Source organism: Apteryx rowi, unplaced genomic scaffold (assembly GCF_003343035.1).
Source record: "Apteryx rowi isolate R43461 unplaced genomic scaffold, aptRow1 scaffold_18, whole genome shotgun sequence".
Taxonomy (NCBI): Eukaryota; Metazoa; Chordata; class Aves; order Apterygiformes; family Apterygidae; genus Apteryx; species Apteryx rowi.
In genome coordinates, this window is record NW_020448085.1 from 2,803,353 (window position 1) to 2,820,655 (window position 17,303).

Genomic DNA, 17,303 nt, shown 5'->3' on the forward strand with positions numbered 1-17,303 from the left:
GGACGGGCTTCCCCGCGGCGGCCCCGGAACTGATGCCCGGCCCCGCCTAGAGGGGCAGCCCCGGCCGGGCCCGGCCGCGCCTGGCCGCCAGTGACGGTTGCCGCCGTCGCTCTCTGCCCCCCCCCCCTCCTTTCCGATGTCTCCGCTCGACGAGGAGCCGCCCGCGCTGCCCGCCTCCCTGGCGTAGCTCGTCCGCGCCGCCACCCCGCTCTGACGAGCCGGGCGCCCACTCGCCGGCGGCCCCGGTCAGGAGACGGGGCGGCAGCGCTGAGCAGCCGCCGCCGCCGCGCCCGCCCCATCAGGCGAGGGCCGGGCGCCCACCCCGCGGCCGGCGCCTCGCCGCCCTCCCCAGCCAGCGGCGCAGCCCGGCGGCCGCTGCTGCACCATGAAGATCAAGGATGCCAAGAAGCCATGTAAGCCCGAGAGCTGTTGCGCCGCGCTTGGCCTTCCTTGCCTTAGGGGGGAGGAAGCCGCTGTGGTGAACATGATGGGGAGGGGGTTTCGGGAAGCCGGGCCTTGCTTTTCAGGTGGTTGTGACTTGCGAGCTCGGAAGCTGCCTGCCGGCTGAGAATTTCCCCACTCATCCCTGTCACTTTTAAGTAAGATTTCAGAGTTCAGGTGATCCTGCCGATCTGACGGCTTAAGTCAAGTGTTTGCAGTAGAAGAGCTACTTGTTTTTGAATACAAAGTAGCCCGAGCAGGTTTCTGAGAAGGTTTTTGAGGTGGGCATTTCATCAGTGTTACTAAGCACTGTGCATGTGCCTGCGGTTGCTATAGTTTTGTTTTTTAAGGGCTTATAAACTTCTGATTTTTAGAGAGAATAATACAGCCTTAAAATCTTTGGGTACAGTTATCCTGAAGTATGACTAATGCTTTCCTTTAATAACACTAACTGTAATAATATCTCTTACTATTTTTTATATTTGGATTTGTTTTGGAGGGCAGAAACAGAGTTCAGGCTCAGATGAATGCAAATAAAATGTCTAAGACTACTAGTCCCCTTTTTGTGGGAAGAGGGAATTTGATTTTGATAAAGTAGCATATAGATGAGGACTCTTTTTCCCTGTATAAGAGATACACAGATGTGCAAGTCACAGGTATATGCAGATTAGGTAGACCTGTCAAAGTTGCACAGAAGGTGTACCTTAGCTGAAAGGGATGTAGGTATTACTATGCTGACTTAAACTATTTTTTTTCTTTTCTTTTTCATCATATTTAAAGACTGTTTTCAGGGTGAGTTGTTAAAAGGGGAAAAAATGGCTAGTCCTGAAGACCTAGACCTAATGTTATTTTCATTCCTGTCTAATAAAAATTATATAACTGAAAAGTTAAAATATAAAATGTAAAGTATATATTCCAAGTATATTGCTTGATCAGCCCAACAAGAACAAATCACTGAGCATATATGTAATACAGGAAGTATTAGTATGGCTCTGGAAGTATCTATAAATATGCAATTGAGTTAGACTGTGAAAATATTTAATGTTCTTTGTGGTGTGTCAAGGGAAATATTCATCCTGTAGCTAAATATTCATCCTGTAGCTTACCATTAGCTGTCACCTGTTACTAATACCAGTTTGTGAAAATTTCTGAGCTGACTGTAATTGTGTTTATGAAAAGTACAGCTCAGACAACTTTTTTTTTTTTTTTTTTTACTGCTATAATATTTAAGGAATGATATCATGACTCTGAAGCAATAATTGGCCATAAAACTTTATAGTGGTTTGGTAATTTAAAATAGTGTGAGTATGGCTGCTTCTAACAGAATACTGTTCATTTCAGGAATGTGTCTGCTGGGCCTTAGTGACTCTTTTCTGTAGTGCCAGATTTAAAACTTGTTGTTGACATCTGGCATTGTTATTTAAACATGAAGTTTAGCTATTTAAATATACAAAATTTTTTGTTGCAGACTTCCAGTTCTTGAACCTGAATTTTTATGTTGGTTTTGCATGATGCATAATAAGGAGATTGAAAGTTTTTGTCTTCAACTTCTAAGCAATGAAAGGAGAGAATACAGTGTCAAACTCAGTTGTTTCTTTCATCTTGTCATTTTAACATTGCGTATTTTAAAGCTGTTTAACCTGATGGCTTTTTAAAAGATAACAACGCTTAGTTTCTTAGTGAACTGTAGACTCATTCTGCAAGCCCTTGCTTCTGATTAGAAGCAAAGTATTTAGTCAAACTGACTAAAGTGGGGATATTTGAAAAAGAGCAGATCCACAAAAGCACTTAAGATTGAAAATTACATTGATATACATGGGGTTTGGTGCCCAAATACTGCTCTGGATTTGGCACTACCTGAAAGCTGAGCTGGGCTCAGAAAACCACTTTAGCCAAATAATTCATAACTAGACAGTATAATACAGTTCTGGACATTTTTCGGTACCATTGTTGACTCAGTATGCATTTCTTAGAGGATGTGAGTATTTAATCATCTTTGCTGGAGCCAGATTTGATGGGGGGGGGGGGTGGCAGGGAGAAATGGTTAACTGTTGCTTAACCAGAGGTTATTTGTCTGTTGATAAGTGTCTACAAAGTAGAATTGAGAGAATTACAAATAGAAGTATAGATAGGCAAAATCAATGTTTAGCCTCCTGAAAGAAAACATGATTGCAATGACTAAATGCCATGGTTGTAATAAAAGAGGTGATGGTAAAATGGAGGCACTTACTGAATTTAAAATTTCTAATGTGGATACAATGCCTGGGCCTGTTTGCRTGATTCTCCCTTTAAAATCTTCAGCTGGCTAGTACTGTTCCTACTCTGTAGTAATAAAAACAGTTTGTGAGGAGTGTAGCTGAATTCATGGAACATGGCTTCTGGTATTCAGACTCTCGAAAGACTCTAGTAAAGAGACATTTAAATTTCCTTTGCACATGATGGGAGGGGATAGACATTTTTGAAGGAGGATAACAGAGGTTCAGATTAGACATTAGGAAAAACTTGTACGAAGAAGTTAGTATAACATTGGAAACTGGAGAGGCTATGAAATCTCCATCCTTGAAGGTTTCTTGAAAAACTATGGAGGTTTTAATGACTTGGCTATAGAAAGCCGTGGTTGACCTCATCTAGTATTGGTAATAGCCCTGCTAGTTTGCATGAGAGGGTGGACTAGAAGACCTCCAGAGGTCCCTTCCAACCAACCCTTGTACGATAGCTCTTCTGGGGAAATCCATATGAGGAAGAATGGCTGGCTCTTGTAGAAGGAACTTCCAAAGGTTATTTGGGGTGAAGGTGATAAATATGAGAGCAAAGCATCTTGCAGAGCTACTGTTCCATGAGATGTATCTTAAGGGAAGACAGGAGGGAATCATTTGGAGAGAGCACTTCATACTTGGAGGGGAGTGTAAGGTACCTGAGAGAGAAGGAAAGGGCCAGAACACTGTGCTCCTCAAGTGACCTTGGCTCTGAAATGTAATAAACTGAAGAAAATGCCAAGCTGTCTAATGTTTAGTACGTAGTACATGTTACTTATTTACAGCTTGTTTAAAAAGTGTTTATAAAAATATAATTTGAGAACAAATGCCTACCTCTCACTTGAAGGGAATCCAGATTTACTAATGTATGAAAGTACAGAGTAGAAATTTGCAAAATGCTGTATTGATAGAAAAGAAGAACAAAAATCTTATCTAATCTAGTTCTACAGACAAATATAGTCATCATGGGTACAGTGATTCCTTGGAGGATTTGTGTAGTAGAATTGAGAAAAAATCCATTTAAGTTGCTGGAGCATCTTTTTAAATTGGTTTTTGTGTTCATAGAACTTACTGCTTAGTTATGTAACGTGCTGTTATTTTTTATTAATCTTTGAAAGCTGATATTAGCCTTAATCTGATGTTACAGGCTCTCATTTTGCTGTAGTTTAAAAATTTATTTCTAATAATAATACTTCCAGGCACAGTTTATACTGTATTTGTGTAAGTCTAAGATTATGTATCTGCATGGCATATCTCACTATATTAAAAGCACTTCTGTCTGAAGAGATTGCTACTGAAATGTGAACAAAATTAACAGTTAAACAAGGAGGCAGAAGATGAAGGTAGCAGTATTTTGTCCTGTATTAGCTTTACATGGTGTCCATTTGTAGATGTGATACACCTAATGAGGAATGGTTGCAGTAATTGAAAATGACCACCTGCAATCCTACGAATAAATGTGGCTTTTCTGTAGCATGCTAGAGATGGCTTAACAGGAAAGCGTGGTGAGTTTACAGAATTTGATAGAGAATTTTTCCAGTAGGGTAAATGAGAGGAATGGGAAAATCCTTGTGGAAGAATGTAACAGTGCATGTCAGATAATTTTAATGCAGGTGTTATTCCCTGTACCAAGAAATGTTGTTATTACTGGATACTCAGATTTAAAATTTTCAGTGAATTACATGGGGGAAAAACATTTCTTGATGAGTGTGTTATGATAGACTACAAGGAGCAGTACTGCATTCATGTTTCGGTAAGATCATTTATGTGTGTGTGTGTGTGTGTGTATATAGATAGATATAGACAGATAGATATAGATAGTATTGCATACCTTATTCTGGATGTTTGTCCAGTCCATCCTTAAACTTTTCCTTACAGGGATTCCATAAACTTCTTAATGAAATCATCCCAGTTAACAGCAGTGATTATGTCAGGTTAAATAGTAAGAAAAACTTACAACTCTCTTTAACAGCCAAGTTAGTTGCTATTTGCCTTCTCACTAGGGAATGTGTCAGAGATTTGATCAGTCTAAAACTTTTACTTCTGTTACCCATTTCCCCCTACCCAGTCATTTACTTTCTAGTCCAGCAGTTTCAGTTAAGCTGCTGGGGAGCTTCTGGTAACTGGAGACAAATACAATCCCCAAGTGAAAGGGGGCAGCTGACAGCTTCTTTGCTTCTTGGACCCGGCAGGCTCTGCCAAATTAGACAGGGGTGTTGGGTATGGAGTACCAGGTCATTATGGACTTACATGCAGGGAGCGTTTCCAAGTGTATTCCAGGGTGAAGGTGAAGAGAAGGAAAAGAAATATGATGAACAGTTTGAGAAACCTCTGTTCCTCAGAAAGCAAAATGAGATACTTTGACGTATCTTCTTGGTCATGCTAGATCTCTTTATTTTGTTCTCCCTCCTGGAGGCTTTGTGTTTTGTTTTTTTTAATGTGTTTTCCAAGATAGGAAACGGTAATCTAGTTGAAACCTTGCCATAGCCAAGCAGAGTGGAATAATTACCTTTGTTTTGTATATAGTACTCTTGACATATGATCCTAGAATAAGATTTGCATTTTTACCTTCTATTTGTTATGCACATCCTTGTTTGTGGTTTGATAATTGCATATTCAATATGGTCTGCTACCACAGCGTACTATTTTATGTAAAAAGACTACAGCTAGCAAAATACTCAGTTAAATTTTAATCTGTTATTTGTTTTACAGTCTTAACTTTATTTTGTTGAATTGGATTAACTTTTGAAGCTATATTTTGTAGACAAAATATATGCRAATTTGAGGTGGCTGTTTTTCTTTCCACTGAATTGCTGTTTGTCTGTGTTCAGCTTAACTTCTGAAATGACATACTGAGTTTCCAGCATTCAATTGGAGAGGAAGGTTAAATCTTCTGTAAGGAATGTTGAATTCTACCCAGCCCAAATCTAGTATGTGAGGGACTTGGGATAGTTAAACCAAAAACTTGTTACAAACCTGCTTAAGCAGAGAAACTCTCCGGTATCTAAAGGGCTGAGAACAGTTGAAATACAATTTTGTTTTCTAGATGCTCACGTATACGCATCTGTGTAACGTTAGTACAACAAAGGAAGCTTGCTTTCTAGCCATAATGTTGAAATGTTTTGATTTAGGAGGTCAAAGATCTTAGGTATGCTTTCTCCTAACTTGTCCCATTAGACGCACTGGTCTCTTTAGACTTCAAGCTGATTTAGGTGTTACAGTTTCCCATTAATCTTACTCTGTTATATGCAGATTATATTTTAGACGAATACCAAAAGCATAAGAATGTGTACATGTACATAGAGGAAAATGTATTTAGAGAAACGGCAAAATACATTTAGTTTAAGTTTCTATTTTTTAACTCAACTCTAAAATAGTACAGTATAACAAGTTCTGCATAGTGAACTTGCTTTTTTTGACAGTTAGAACAGTATCAAAGTTTTGTTATCAAAGGCTGTACTGAGCAAGATTAGAAGATAAATTATGTGCGTAAAAACTGATCATTTTGCTTGCTTCTACAAAGAACTGTTGCAGTGCTGGCAAAAATAAGTTTTCCTGCAATTACATGAAAATTTTCCTTCTTATATTTTCAGCCAGTATAGAATTGCGGACTGCAGTATACTTAATGTTTGGCATGTGTCCCAAAATTCACAGTTGTTTTTGAAGTGGTCCAACAGTCTTAAGTCCTCCTGGCTGGGAAAAAAGTTTGGAACATCACTCCGCATAAGGCATTAGAGTTACTTACAGAAGATACAATGGAGGTCCTGTTTTTCGTCAGGTTTTGCCATTCTCATTTCTGGGACGGTAGGAACATTAAAAAAAAACAACAAAAAACCCATGCTAATATAAGCTATAAAAGTTTGTGTCATTGGCACTATCCATTACTGTCAATTTTTAAAGTAAAACAACACAACATTGCCCTTAGGCATTGTTTGAGCCACAAGAAAGAAGCCGAAGGTTTTGATCCATGTGTAGTTTGTGTGGAAAATATAAGCCTCCTTACAAAGCTGGCACAAAATCTGGTAGCCTGTTTTCTACTGTCACTTACAGAGAGCTGTAAAAGTTTCTCACAGTAGACAACTCCCTCCCAATAAGTTAGGAATTAGTTCCTCTTCTTCAAAGGCTAATTCTTGTTAATTTAATGTAGGGCTGGCACAGACTCTTATTTTAYGTTACAGTGAGGAGAAGAAAGTATTTTAGAGGTAGTTATGTTGCAAATCTGTGTTGTTACATTCATAGGAAGGAACTTACCAGGGACAGGAATTCTTGTCTTTAAAATCTAGTTGGCTAAATACGATTAGAGCGTTAAATTGGAAAAATCTTATTCTTGACCAAATAAAGGGGAAATAGTGAAGTGTTTGAGTGTATGCTTCCTACAGTTCTGAAAATAGTTTTGGATCCAAAATGGACATATGAAATCAAAATACTACTACATGATTCGAGAAGAGGACTTAGAAGGCCCTCTGCTCTGATGAAGCAGAATGCATAGAAGAGGAAAATGCATCAGGCTTCATGCTTATATTGGGCTGAGAAAGATTTTTATTGTAATTATTTTCTCTTGGGATATAAAGACCTTGTATGATAAGACATAAATAATCTTAGGATTGCTGCCCAAAAATATATACACCAAAAACTTGAGAAGTGCAGACATAACAGAATGAGGATCATCTGCATAGCTCTGAATAGTAATAATAAAAAAAACCATCAGCTCGGGTTTTCTTATTCAGTAGAACTGTTACATTATTACTTGAACACAGCATATTGTGACAGCACTCTTCCTGCATGGGAAGTGCTTTTCTAAATTGCAGGAAGCAGTTCTAGGAAATACTCTTAATTTCTTAGTTATGAGCAGCTTGCCTCTCAAAGCCAACTTTACAACACATACAGAACAAGTAGTTGCTTTATAGCAAAAGTTCCTGGTTGCTGTTGCTATTTAGGCCTCACAGTGGTTCATGGCAGAGCCTGGGAATGAAATAAAATCTGGATTTGGGATTGAGAAGGCTGGGTATTGTGATACTCCTTTTGCTGTTCTGTTGGAGATGGTTTAATTTGGTGTGAAGTAGCACATTAAACTGTACATTTTTGCCTTTGCGAGTTTGTGTTCTGCTTTGGATATTTGTCTCTTCTCAGATGGTAAAAATATGTATGTATCTTAAATAGAGCTTGATTTGACTTCCTAGAAGTAGAAAACATGTTTCTGAGCAGTTTTATGCAATTTATCCAAGGCAAGTAAGCTTGTTGAGTAAAAAGCTCAACTTCTGCTTTTCTGTTCAGTGTTTAAAATGTAATTGACCTCCACAAAGATAAGAACTTTGAAAAGACAAGACAATGGATTTATTCTGTAAATAATGGTTTAATTCTCCACAAGGAAAACTTCTGAGCTCTACATCGCTTTTTGTAGAGTATTCCTAGGAAGTAGAACAATTGTGAAGAGCTGAGAAAACTCTTTCCATGATCAAATACCCATAAAGCTGCGGAAGAAGCCCAGTTTTACTCTAGGTGCATTGGCACCCCTTTCGAATAGAAGCTGCAGAATGATGGATACAGTTATTGGAGTCCTCAAAACTTGATATCTGCAGAGTTAYAGGCTTGAGGCAGACATTTCTTTAACTAGCACAACAGTAAGAATCAACCTAATGTCTATTTTGTTGTTGTTGCCGTTTGTTTCTGAAGATTGTGCTGTTGTCATTCTGCTCCTAGATCTCTCACTCAAAGAAGAAAGCTTGACCTATGGATAAAAAATATGAAAATACTTTTTATAAAATCATTTATGTATCCTCAGCCCAAGATGTGCTCTGTGCTATTTTGCTTCAAAGGCAGCTTTCAAAGACAAGACTATCTCGGAACTGAGTTTTTCATGGATTTGATGAGACTATACCAGCAATCGTGCTGCAGATATCCATACATAAGAGTGAAAAATGCTGTGCTTTGAACATGTCCCAAATAGTATCAACAGCATTTTAGGCGGAGTGGTAATATATGTGGTGTAAAGTAATACACAGACTCCTTGTGTGGGATGATATGAAAGTAGATGTGTCATCTTCAGCCATTACCACAATTAGCTTGACTCTCTTGTGGAGAGGAAGTGCTGCAGGAAACTTGAGTGTGATCTCTTTAGTTTTCTGACTAGTCGTTCGTACTAAATCTCTCTGTGGCCTGATTTTAACCCTGCAAATGAAACCACATTTTTCAGTATTTGGAAGAGAAACTGGTGTATTTACATGGGTTTCTTTTTCTCCATCCCCCACATCCATATAGGAAAGATCCTCAACTGTACTTTATCGAAAGCAAACTTTACTGATTTGAAGGCTACAGCAATAGGTAAAGGGGTCATGAGGTTCCGTATTGTGTCCATACATACACAGTTATGTTCTAATTCTCTGTAGGATCAGTGGCTTTCTAATATTTGAAAAAAGGTAGCTCAAGTATGGATAATCATACATCCTTGCAGTGCAGTCCCAAAATTGCAGATGGAGTTCAGCTCATTGTATACTCATATATAAAAAAAAAATATGTAGAATATATTTACATATAGCCCCTTCTATGGTTGGAAAGCAAGATCACTTTAATTTTCCTGGATAGACCTGTATATAAATCAAATGACTGGCTTATGTATGCAAGAATGTGAACTGTAATGTCTGCATCTAGGTTGCTGGTATGAATACTAAGTTAATGGCCCATGGGCTTAGTTGCTTGTCAGACACMCCCCCCCCCAACCTGGCAAACAGAACTTGAACAAGGCAAATCTTGACAAATTTTTAAAGAAGAATGTGAAAGTTCTTGGGTCTTGTAGCAGAGGTGAAAACTGACCCATTTCTTCAGTCTCAAAATTCTTGAATTGTTGTTAAGACCACCCAGTAAACCCCAAAACTGTGATTTTGAATGGTATGGGAACAGATTTTATGCTGAAAAATGGGATCATTATAATTAGGGGATAAACTTCCTGATAGTTCACTATTCTCTCTGATCTGTTTTATTTGGTATTCAAGATTCATAAACCTTAAGATTTTTAGAACTCAGACTAATGTTATATTTGCGAAAGCCTTTGAATCGTTTCAGATGGGATGCTGTGGATCTTCTTGTAAGCATACATGAGTTTGACCAAATATTCCCTATACTTGTAGCATGTACTTTCCCCTCTCTTTTTTGATATTGTGGAAGACTTTCTTCTAGTTGTCCAGTAGGCCCACTGAAAGGGAAAGATCCTGAGTATTTTAGGTAATACTCAGCTTACTGAGTCCTAATTAAATACTGAATGGATTGGATTGACTCCTGCAGGCCCTTTCTGGTCTGCTGGGTGTATAAACTTCCTGTCTTCATTTTGGATCTTGTGACATTATTTACAACAAGAAGCTGAAACTTAGTGAAGTTGCTTAATAAATCATCAACTAATTGTGGTCAAATGATAAGATGACAAATTTTATTATGTCCGGAGTTGCAATGCAAACAAGTTGTTAAAGGAATACATTTTTGACTTTATGCTTAGTTATATGCTAAGATCTCAGCTTTTGTCTTGTAACTGATCTGTGTGATTCATGGATGAAGGAGGGCCTCAGTTACTAAGTCATTTATATTTTACTAAGTAAGTCCTTTTTTTGTTTTGTTTAATCTGGTATATTTTTTATCTAAATTTTAGTAGCATTCATGTTCTTAGTTTCACACCATGCCAACAGCTGTCCTTGCTATCTCTTCTGACATTTTAATGCTGCAGAAACAGCTTAGTACTAAAATTACTTTAGGTAGTACTGAGGCTTAAAAACAGAATTAAAACTCATTTGTTGAAGGATCAAATAAAGAACTCCTGAAATGCGCATTTATCACATCTTACCATTTTTGYTGGTTTTAGAATATTTTTATTCCCACTTGGAATTAAATTTTACTCAAATCATTCTTATTTTTGAATACATCTGTTTTATGATATCAGTGAAGTTACTGACTTGATCTGGTTTTATTAATGTCTGGCAATATTCTCTGAATATCCATTCCTGAAAGTTAAGGCAACTTTTAAGTTTTCCTTCTTTTAACTTTTGCACTCATGTTATAAAAGATATGGCTTGCAGCCCACCTTGACTAAATATGTTAAAATATTTTGGTAGGCCTTTCTTTCCGAGGATAAATCCCCACTGGTAATGTAAATCCAGCATAAATTAAATTATATCTTGTTCTTGATGAACGTGTTAACATTTTTTTGTTTTTGTTCATGAGTTTCATGCTTCTGTAGTGTATTAATTGCATCTGAAGAAGTACAAGAACTCTACAGAATATTTTTTAAAAAGCACCAAATGATTGTGTCAATTAGAAAAAGAAAATATGATATTCCTAGCTGGATGTTCAGGATTATTCTTAAATTTACAAATTATGTTTTTGAAACAATGTTTCTGGGAGATGTCAGGTGGGGGGAAACTAAGATAAAGGCATTTTGTTTGCTGTAGAGTTACTGAAAATCTGTTTCACCACACACAGTTATGAAGGTTTATTGATACAGGCGTATTCAAATGACAGTTTAAGATGACATAAATGATAGAATCCCTGTTAAGAAAATCTTTTTGCAGTCATGCCAGAAAAGTGCAAAAAAAGTCAAAATACCGTAGTGTTGTTGGTTTTTATAGTACAGAATTTCTCCCTTCTTATCCAAGATAAGAAAAAATAAAGTAGAACCTAGGTATTGTCAATTTTCTATCTTACATGTACTTCTTAATATTTGTCACTAGCCTTTTGTAATTTCAAAGGGTTATATGAGCGGCTCTCTTCACTTTCAGAAATTGATCATATTAACTGTGTCAATTTTTTAAAAACTTGCAAAGAAATTAGTGTTTTCTTCTCCAAATAAATGTTTAATGGGCAGGAGAGAATTCACTGTTGGAGGATGAATACTTCTCCTGTCACTGTTGTCAGCTACAATGAATAAATCTGTTTTCTCACAAGTATTCATTGCAGTTTTTGTGCTAAAACATAGCAAAAAAATTATTTTAGGAATGAAGATTAGTTTAAAACTTTGTCCTTTTAAAAAAAAGAAGTGATTTAAGTCATTCTATGAATTTTTGTGAAATATAAGGTACTGTTCTGGGAGTGTTGAGTTGGGTGTTCTGAGCTCATGTGACAGCATTATGTGTGTAAAAAGGAGAGTTGCTCATTGTTCCATTTGACCTTTCACCAAATAGGTATTTAAGGTTATTTAATGAAAATGAGTACTGAATTTTTGTTCCTGTCTTGTTTCAAACTTTTTTTGGCTAACTTCCTGTACAAGGATTTTTGTTAATACCTTCCTTGTTGAAAAGTATAGTGTTGGTTTAGTCTTAAATTACATGTATTTCTTTGGCTTTTTTACAAAGCTAATGGATCAATGATTGTATCTCCACAGCTTTTCCATGGTTTGGCATGGACATTGGGGGAACTTTGGTGAAACTTGCATATTTTGAACCTATTGATATCACTGCAGAGGAGGAGCAGGAGGAAGTTGAAAGCTTGAAGAGCATTCGCAAATACCTGACTTCTAATGTAGCCTATGGATCCACTGGCATTCGAGATGTCCACCTTGAACTGAAAGACTTAACGATTTTTGGTCGAAGAGGAAACTTGCACTTTATTCGATTCCCAACTCATGATTTGCCCACTTTTATCCAAATGGGAAGAAATAAAAACTTTTCAACACTACATACGGTGCTTTGTGCCACCGGAGGTGGCGCTTATAAGTTTGAAGAAGACTTTCGCACAGTAGGTAGCCTATCTTTCCTCATACTGAAGCTGTTGTAAAAAACATTGCTGCTGATAGGTTAAAGCAAGAAGTATTTTGAGGAACTGTGGAATGCTTGGAGATTATTAACTATTCACTTGTTTTTCAGTCTACTAAGTATGTTAATCTAGAAATACGCTTCCTGCTGTCGTCATGACAGACAAAGAAGGAGGGCTGGGAGGGGACTGCTGGCATCTTGATCTGATGCTGATAGCTAAGTAGCTCAAGGGAGCTTCCATTAATGCAGCAGAATGCAGGACACCTTTATGGAAGATAACCATTTTCTAATCTGTKTTTTTCTCTGATGGGAAATATACTTAAACTGCTGTGGTGCTTAACTCACTTTGAATTTTCTTTCCTATGCAGTCTTTGATAGCTTTCTCCAACCTTGCTTTTATGAAGGGTAATTCATATGAAAGCGTGGGCCCGAATATCCTGATGAATTTAGCCCAGTACATTGTTTGTAAATCTGTGACAAAGTGAATATCTATAAGGCAGTCTTTTCAACAACAAAGAGGTTTTTGGATTTTTCTGAGGTGTTTTGGCTCTTCCCTTGATGATTAAAATTGATCATTTGTTCAGATGGAGCTTCTGTCTGAAGTTACTACTGTAATGTTATTACTAGTTGGGAATCTGTCACAGTACCTAATACGCACATGTCCTTGCTTGAAAATGACCACAATCCTCTTGAGGTTCTAGAGGCAAGAAGACTTCCGATAGTACAAAATGTATTGTTTGAAAATCTGCTTGTACTTCCATTCTCCTGCCAGTCCTGTGTTGGGCCAGCACAACTGTTGTGGGGTAGGGTCACAATTTGTATAGCAGAGCTACTTAAGTTTCTGAAACCCCACAAAAATATTTTATGTGGGTTGGACCAGATGATCTCCAGAGGTCCCTTCCAACACCAGCTATTCTGTGATTCTGTGACTCACAAGTTCCCTGATCTACTTAATTGTGAAACTTCGCGAACTCTTGTGTCGTGGCATGAGGAGCTGCAATGAGTTGGGGAAAGAGGAGGGGACAGGGAATATTGTGAGCTGGTACTGGTGTCAGGTTCAGTAGTGTGCAACCCAGTCTGATTGTGCAGCTTCATGATCTAACAGCAGGCTGCTTTCTGAAAGTGAGCTGATCTGATTCAGAGTCATGTTAGGGAGTTTACTTTTTTTCTTGGATCAACTAGCTAATTGGACTCCCCCTGTAACTGCTGGGACACCCCGCTGCAGGTAAGGGAGAAAAGTGATAATGGAATGTGATCACTCTTTTTGTGAAAGCCAAGAGTTAAACTGGATTAAGTGTAGGGTGAAATTATGGCCCTCTTAGAATCCATAGAAACTATCAAATTATCCTGCTGTTTTGTGAGAGAATGGCAGCCTAAAAGTTGCATGCAAATCTGAGGAAGAGCTATAACCAGCCTAAAATAAGCCCACAGAATTTATAACCTGGGGCATTCTTATGATCTTGGAGTGCTAATATGGTTGCAGTAAAAGCTAGTAGGATGCTATTTAGGTTTTTCATTTGCTGACATCTTAGAAATGACTGATTTTTAAGAGGGGAGGGAGAGTATATCCCTCCCCCCACCCCCCCACCCCCAGACAAAAGCCTTGAAAAGGTGTGCAGATGTGCCAGTTTGACCATGATAACACTAAATGGAGCCTTTAGGATATTTGCTGATCGTTTTTGATTTAGATTGTTGAAAAATGGTGATAATTCATGTCTGATTATCTCAAAAGTTATCTTTGCTGAGCTTTCTAAAACAGATATGTATACTGCCTATCTGTTGCTTGATAGGAACCTAAGATCCAGATCAATAGTCAGAGAAGTTTGCTAATTTAGACATTCAGAATTTACCTCTGAATGCTTTGTTGGCTTTATAGTCGGATTGAAGTTTTTGAATTAGTCATCTGAGATAGCTGCTTAAAGTTAGGCAATACGTATATAGTCATTAATTTGTAGCATGTTTAGGTAATGTTAGGATATGCTAACTTTTTCTTTTTTTTTTTTWAAACACAGATTGGAAACCTCCAGCTGCACAAACTGGATGAGCTTGACTGCCTTGTCAAAGGCTTATTGTATATAGACTCTGTCAGCTTCAATGGCCAGGCAGAGTGCTATTACTTTGAAAATGCCTCAGAACCTGAGAGATGCCAAAAGATGCCTTTTAACTTGGATGACCCGTATCCACTGCTGGTAGTTAACATTGGTTCAGGAGTCAGTATTTTATCAGTCCATTCCAAAGACAACTATAAAAGAGTAACTGGAACAAGGTAATAATATAAAAACCGAAGTTGGTGGTGTTACTGTGTGAAACAATAAGCTCTCTGTTTTCTAAGTGTTTCCTCATCCTGAGTCTCCCCCACACCTATCCCCTCCCTTCTCCTTGCAGTGTGGAGAACTATTTTATCTTTAGTTTACTGATGCATTAATTGAAGCCCATCTCCATAGCTCTGTTACTGAGGAGGTTTAATCAGTATTTTCTTTGTCAATTGATGTGTGCTACAAGTGCTTCATAATGAGAGTGTTTTATGGGGTTTGACTTAAGTTTTGATAATGTGTCCAGTGTACCTGTGTTTCTTTTGCCTTGTACGAATAAATATGTCCACATGTGTTTTAAAGAAAATAATCAAGGATCAGAGACAGTGGTAAGATGTGTGGATTTCAGGGCATTTTAGCCTCTGATTACATCTTCCAGCTGACATTTTGATAGCTTTTACCTATTTGGTACCTCTTACTGTACAGTTACCTTCTTGCAAATCACTTATATAAACATTAACCTGATTAACAGCTGTTTAATGAGCAAGAAAGTAGACAACTTGGTAGCTAAGCTGGAGAGGTTTATTTGTTTTAATTATAGCATGAGAATCTCTGACCTTAGGAAATACTATTTAAAAGCAAAATTTTTTTCTTTCTTATTAGTCTAGGTGGAGGGACCTTTCTCGGTTTATGCAGTTTGTTGACGGGCTGTGAAAGTTTTGAAGAAGCTCTGGAAATGGCGTCCAAAGGAGACAGCACACATGCTGACAAGCTGGTTCGAGATATTTATGGAGGAGACTATGAAAGATTTGGCTTGCCAGGATGGGCAGTAGCATCCAGGTAATCAAGAGACCTTTTGTTGTTCTCTCATGCCATATGTGCGCGCTCTCGCGTGCACTCTCTTTATTTTTCTTCCCAGTACAATTAAGATGCTAAAGTTTCAAAAATGAGACTTAAAATGTTAATATAGAGAAAACTCCTTTTTGCAAGCTTCTGTTGTAGTCAAGTGACATTTTTGCCATAAAAATATATCTACTTAGGTTTCCTGAAGATTTAAAGCCACATAGTAGCATGTGACTTTGAGCTAGATGTTGAAAAAATTTCATGTGATGGATCACATACAGCTGAGGATTTTTCTTTTACGTGAGTCAGAGAGAACATGAGCTGATCACAGGAGTGAAAAGGACAAAGCGTATATGAAAAAATAATGATAATTACTTGTTGACTTCCTAGAATCTTTTAGTAGGGTCATTGTCCAGCTAGGAGTGGCATGGAAGAGGAAGAAGGCATTTTAGTTCCTCTTTTAGTAGCATCTCTCATTTCCAGAATGACTCTGCTTTTTTGATACATCGAGGTCAGTACAGGCACCTGGCATATTATTTTAGCTACTCATTTGTGAAGGCTCTTGAACGTAAACAGTTTGCACCATAGGAATTAATATATTTGACTACCATTACAGAGGATTTTTGTAATAGCTGCTGTTTTTATTTCCATTGGGGAAGATTTCTGGTGATGTTATGGTTTTCTACCTTTAAGAAATACAAGAAGAATAAGCTTTCAGAGTGAAACTAATATATGCTTAACAGAGTTCATTAAACCTTTGCTCTTATTTGGTAGTAAAGAGGTTTTAATTCACAGTAACTTAATTCTCCCTTTCCCATCAGCTGAGTCCAATCTTCAGAAACAGAATATCTGCAGAGAGGTTTTAATATGTACAGTTTTATACTTTTAGTTAATTCATCTTAACTCACTCTGTGGATAGTTACTTTTGTTCTCATTTACTTTTTAAGACCCCTAGAAACTTATATGGCTATTTGAGTTTTAGAATATCCAGAATTCTGGCTCTTTGAACTGACTTAGGTATGGCATGTAGTCCTTAGTGGTAAAATACCATGCATAGCTATAGAGTCTTGTCTTGAATTTTTTATTTGTAGGAAGCAATATATTGTGGATAGTAATGAAAATGTCTTTCTAATCTAGAAGCTTGGATTTGCACAACCTAAGTCTCAGGTTATTAATCAGTGACTTAGCAGTTTGTCAGCTGTGTGTTTTCTGTTTCTGAGGGTTTTATGATGGGACACAGCCATTCAACTCATCTCTGTTTTGCTTCTGCTACTTTCAGAGGGTTGGATATATGTTTTAATGAGGAAGCAAGCATGAGGAGTTGTAGAATTCACCATCAGACTTAGGCATTGACTTCATTTGCAGTGTCTAGGCTTACAGTGTAATCTTGCCTAAAAATAAGGCTACTTTTTGTTGTAGATGCTTCTTCATGAAAATCAGCAATGTAAACGAAAAGAATTTGTTGGGAGTCGTCATTGTAACAAGGCTGCTGTTTTCCTGTAAAGGAATAGATACGTGCATTATAGTGTCAGTTGTCAAATTACTGTATTTCATAGGGACTTGAAAAGGGAGTTGCTTAAGAATAAACAGGAGACTTGAGTTCTGCTATAGCATAATAATTACACTCTGAAATTACTTCAAATGCACCCGAATCACTTTGTACTTAATGGAAATTTTTCCTGTTCTAGTTTTGGGAATATGATCTACAAAGAGAAGAGAGAGTCTGTGAGTAAAGAAGACCTGGCAAGAGCCATACTGGTCACCATCACCAATAACATTGG

The 17,303-nt window shown here is 37.7% G+C and overlaps 1 protein-coding gene across 1 annotated transcript in view; it reads left to right on the forward strand.

The window, feature by feature from the left end:
- Positions 1–313: 313 nt before the first annotated feature.
- The window catches only part of PANK3 (pantothenate kinase 3), a 28,280-nt gene continuing 11,290 nt past the window's right edge, over positions 314–17,303 (forward strand). The window contains exons 1-5 of the mRNA XM_026061307.1: positions 314–413; positions 12,058–12,410; positions 14,440–14,693; positions 15,343–15,519; positions 17,211–17,301. Coding sequence (XP_025917092.1) covers positions 386–413; positions 12,058–12,410; positions 14,440–14,693; positions 15,343–15,519; positions 17,211–17,301 — 903 coding nt within the window. The 5' untranslated portion in view covers positions 314–385. The remainder of the gene's footprint in view (positions 414–12,057; positions 12,411–14,439; positions 14,694–15,342; positions 15,520–17,210; positions 17,302–17,303) is intronic.